General features: G+C 44.2%; 1 protein-coding gene across 1 annotated transcript; it reads left to right on the top strand.

Moving 5' to 3' along the window:
- Window positions 1-2,198: 2,198 nt before the first annotated feature.
- On the top strand, window positions 2,199-4,734 carry LOC124647232 (protein INVOLVED IN DE NOVO 2-like). Its single transcript, XM_047187199.1, has 6 exons — window positions 2,199-2,748; window positions 2,826-2,974; window positions 3,512-3,598; window positions 3,694-3,978; window positions 4,082-4,300; window positions 4,404-4,734. Exons 1-6 carry the CDS (start codon window positions 2,199-2,201, stop codon window positions 4,677-4,679), a joined length of 1,566 nt encoding a protein of 521 aa, XP_047043155.1. The 3' UTR covers window positions 4,680-4,734.
- The last annotated feature ends 412 nt before the right edge of the window (window positions 4,735-5,146 follow it).

The following is a 5,146-nucleotide window of genomic DNA, read 5'->3' as shown; positions in this document are numbered from 1 at the left end:
CTACCTAAGCCTCTACGCGTCTCCATTTTTTGTGGTCACTACAGCTTCCTGTTGGTCTTACAGTGAAACTTGACATAATTTTAAGGTAGTGTTTATGGAAAGATAAAGATGGTGAACCGAAGCAATCTTTAGCTGCATGGGAAATGGTTTGCAAACCAACATACAATGGGGGCTTGGGTATTGTCAATTTCCAATAACAAAATGCAAGTCAGCTTATCAAGTTCCTGGATAAATTCTATAATAAGTGTGATGTTCCTTGGGTTTAACTCATTTGGAGTGCTCACTATGATGGTAGAGTGCCACATGCTGAGAATTTATGTGGATCCTTCTAGTGGAGAGATGTGATATAACATGTTGATAATTTTAGATTTGTAGCTAAGGTTAAGATGGGAAGAGGAGACACCTTTATGTTCTGGAATGATCATTGGTCTCTAAATGGTAACTCGGTTACAAATAAAACTAGATACCCCAAATTGTGTTCATTTGCTCTTGATGAGAATATCATGGCTGCTGAAGTATATAGCATTGAAGATTTGTCTAATTTATTCTATAGACCTTTATCACAGCCAACATTTCAGGAACTGCAAGAGTTGCAAATGGTTATGGAGCAAAACTCTGTTTCCAACAGTAATGATGCTTGGACATACCGTTGGGGTGAGAAGTATGCTGCGGCGAAATTCTATAAGCAAATTCACAGTCACATTAAAGTTCGAAATATCTTTTAAATGGATCTGGAAGTCCAGTTGTGTCATGAAGACAATTTTTTGCCTAGCTTTTGTTAGTGGATCGGTTAAATACCAGAGACTTGATTCAGCGAAGGCATTGGAATATCTCTGACTCTTTTCATTGTGAACCGTGCCTCTCCATGTGCATGAGGATAGGATCCATCTGTTCTTTAAGTGCAACTTGAGTGCTCGTGTTTGAAATTATTTGCAGATTGAATGGTTGCCTCACGATGAAGTACACGTGGTGGTGGGTTATGCGCGGAAGGCTTTTGCTAAGCCATTTTTTATGGAGGTTCTAATGTTAGCATGCTGGAATATATGGCTCATCAGGAATGGCAAAATATTTAGAGATGGAAAGCCTACCTTTGCAAAGTGGAAGGCCAAGTTTATTCATGATACTTACTTGTTACAGTATAGGATCAAGGCAAAATATAGGGATGGTTTGTTAGATCGGATTAAGTCTCTGCCTTAGAGTCTTAGTTCTTAAAATAGGTAGGCTTCCTTTTTTTCTCCTTTTTGTACATATAAGCTATTGTTTTGTTATTTGGAATAAAATGGGTTGATGTGGGGCTGTTGCCTCATAGTGGTGGGCAAAAAAAAATCCAACTCCCCAAATGCAACCCCAATTATCCCTTTTTCCTCCAATTTTCATGGCCCAAATTTCAGTGAACTGGAAAGAGGAAATTTTGACGGGAGGGAACTTTCAGCTCTGGAGCTTCGTGTCCTTGTTGTCGCCATCACCGGACTAGCCTTGATTGTAGCGAAAATCTACCGTGCCAACTAGATTCTGACCAAATTTCATGCAATTTCTAGCGTGGCGAAATATACAAAGAGCAAGGGCGTCATTGATGATCATGTCTAGCCTTCTCTTTTTTTTGGCGGAATGTCTAGCCTTCTCTTCACCATGTATTTCATTTCTCGTCATTTTTGTGATACTTCCGAGCCTCAATAAAAAATAGGGTGCAAAAGAAAGTTAATCTAGACGAGTTTTCATTAATTAGGATGATTAGCGCCACACACATATAAATAGGGGGAAAATTGAAATTCTCTATTGAATCATGTTTGGATTAATTATCTAGCATCTATTTTCATCTTATTTATTTATTTATTTATTTATTCGTAAGTAGACAATGAAATAAAGATTGGAGAGAGCCGCTCCGTTCAGCTCCAGCAAGGAGTTCCAGACTTCTCAAAAAATAAAGGAGTCCCAGACAGAGCTTCAGTTAACATGTTCAGTTTGGTACGAACTTGTACTCAATGTATTCGGTCTGAAAAAACTCAAAAAACACACTGGATTTTCCGTCACTTACCAGCTGGCCAGTTTTTTTTTGAAAAAACTCAAAAAGCACAATAAGAGTTCAAGATATTCTTCGAACATGATTTGCATTGGCCTCATCCGCTTCCATAAGCCTACCCAACACACTTGAAAAAGGCTCACACTGCAGTTGCATGTCGACTACAGACGACGTGCCAATGGCGGATACCCGGGTCGGCGAGCTCCTCGTGTGGCCGTGGGCCGGCGTCCTCGCCACCACCACCACCACCCACAGCGAAGACGACACCGCCGTGAGCCTCCTGGCCTCCTACGCCCGGCAGCACCCGGCGGCCGTCGCAACCACTCCGCTCGTCGAAGACGCGTCGCCGCCTTACACCCACCACCACTTCCTGGTGCTGCACTTTGGCAAGTCGCTCTCCGGCCTCCGCGCTGCCGAGTCGCTCGCCCGCCGCTTCGCCGGCGCCGGGAGGACGGAGTGGCATCAGCAGCAGCAGAGGCATGGCGAGAGCGCGTGCCCCGGCGCCATGGCCGTGTACGGCTGGACGGCCGTGGAGGAGGACCTGCGCGGTGAGGACGCGGTGGGGAAATTCCTGAGTGCAACCGCCGCCACCGCGAGGAGAGCCGAGGATGCCGTCGCCGCAGAGGAAGAGAGGGCGGTGAGGCTCCTGGAGGCCAGGTGGGAGGAAGCGGCGGCGGCGGTGCTGGCAGCCGAAGAGGAGACAAGTCTCCTCCTCCACGAGCTTTCCGGTAACTCACACATCAGCTCATCCATGGATTGGTCGTGCCAGCTCGATCATTGGATAATACTGTTTGATTCTTACCAGAGCTGAGGACCATAGCTGACGAGATCGTGCCAGAGATGAACCGTGAAGTGGAGGAGGAGAATCGGATGCTCAAGGCAGCACTGGAGGAGGCAACGAAAGAGATCGAATCCAAGGTGGAGAAGATTAGGCGATCCGAAAATCTGGAGAAGGTAGGCAATGCTCATGTCATTTTCTTACCTGAATTCTTAAAAGAGGTCACTTCTAGTCTTTCAGAGCATGTTCAGATAGATCATGGACAGTATGTATATATTCATCTATCTGAACATACTCTGAAACACTAAAATGACATGCGAAGTGGTCACTAATAGAGAACACTAGTCGGATCATCATTGGGTTGATCATGGACAGCATGTATTCAGATAGATAGTAAAAGAGAACATTTTATCCTGATGAAAATGAACTTTCAACAATCGAACAGGGTGTACATCCAGCTGCTAACATTATTTCAAATCATCTATTTGTACTCCAAAGTGTGATGCTAGATTTGGCTTCAGTGTTCTCATTCAAACTAGATGCAGCTTCCACTCAGGCAGTGAACAAACAAACAATGTGAAATGTCAGGGCACAAATATTTACCACCAGAAAGCCTCAGTTTAAGAGGACACCAGTGAAAATCCTCACATAGCATCCGGTTTATGTGCTTTTGCCATCTTGATCTAGTCTTGTGTTCTTTTTTATTGCCTCAGGGTGCTTTGGACATCAACGCATTGGAACTGGCAGGTGGAGGGTGCAAGCTGGGTGACCAGGCTCTGATGCTACAAGAAAAGCACAAGGTTTCTTCTCCTCTTTGAATAGCACAGTCAATAGGATCAAGTAGAAATCAATCCATACTCATATACAAAGTTGTATTTATGCACACGCTTTCTAGCGAGAGATGGAACTCATTCATGGTAAGCAAACTCAACTCGAGAAGCAGCTGGAGCAAAGGGAAGCACTAATTGAAGCACTAGCGTCCGTGACGCGGTGGCTGAACAGGAAACTAGAAGCAGGGGAGAGCCTGACAGACACAGTGGCAGACCATCAGCGTATCTGCACCGCAACGTTATTTCTGGACGCTGAACAAGAAAGGTTGAAAGCTTCATGGCTAGACCTCTACAAAAGAGAGCAGATGAACACCAATGAGCTTCAAGAGAATCGCCAAGAGTTGATTCAGGTAAAAGCGGGTAGTTTTCCGATACTTATCAGTGCTCTCTTCGGCGGGAAATTACATTGCTGCTAAAAGTTTTTCTTATTGAAACGATGATCATAATGTGCAGGGATTTATGGAGAATATGCCAATTAGCGGGCGTGCCGTTGTTGGAATCAAAAGGATGGGGCAACTTGATGAAAGGCCTTTTCAGGTTGCATGCAAAAGAAAATACAGGGATGATGATGCAGAGGGCAAAGCTGCAAGCTTGGTCTCAAGTTGGCAGGAGGAAATACAGAAGACCTCCTGGCATCCGTTCACAACTATTCAGGTCGATAGAGAAGATAAGGTGTCTATCCAATTTTCTCTACAACATTCATACACAGATGCACTTCTATTGTGTTAAGAATCATTGGCTGGCTCCAACCTCTCGGGTTTCTGGACAATTGCAGGAGGTTGTTGATGACAATGATCCAAAACTGAGACAGCTGCGGCTCCAGTGTGGCGACAGCGTCTGCTATGCAGTGAAGGTCGCTCTGAGCGAGATCAACGAGTACAGTCCTCACGGACGGCGTGTTATGAATGAGATCTGGAACTTCCAAGAAGGGCGGAAGGCGACGATGACCGAGGCGATCGCGTACATTCTGGAGCAGCTGAGAGTGGCTGACCCAGGATTGGGAGGATGTGAATTCAAAGTTCCAGCAAAAAAACGTTCAACTTCAATCTGATTGGGGGGATGGGAATTCAAAAAATGTCCTCTGTTCTGTGTAAGATACAGAAGGAACATGGTATAACTGTTGTGCTTTCTTAATGTGTGTTTCCTGGATAGAACTGGAAGATTAATTCATGGTGGCATTTTGTTCGGGAAAAAAGACAGTAAATTCATGGCGATATCGTTTAGAAAACACAAAATCCTCTTTTTTCCAAAAACATTTATTCTTATTAATTTCTTTCGGCACTTCGCGACATTGTAATAGATTTTATCTCACTTTGTTATTTTATCTTAACTGAAGGGTACGACCCAACTGTTAGGATGAAGGGGGGCTAACTAGGTAGAATATTCGGTTGTGTATTTATCTAGCGGAAAATACTTTTGTACTTACACGCAGCATGGCTGTGGGTTCTTCCCTCGCCATAATTTAATCAAATTAGGCACAATGAATTGCATATTATTTGCATTTAATCAGTTTTTGTC

Source organism: Lolium rigidum, chromosome 4 (genome assembly GCF_022539505.1).
Source record: "Lolium rigidum isolate FL_2022 chromosome 4, APGP_CSIRO_Lrig_0.1, whole genome shotgun sequence".
NCBI lineage: Eukaryota > Viridiplantae > Streptophyta > Magnoliopsida > Poales > Poaceae > Lolium > Lolium rigidum.
Note: the sequence above shows the minus strand (reverse complement) of the source record. Positions and strands in the feature narration are given on the sequence as shown.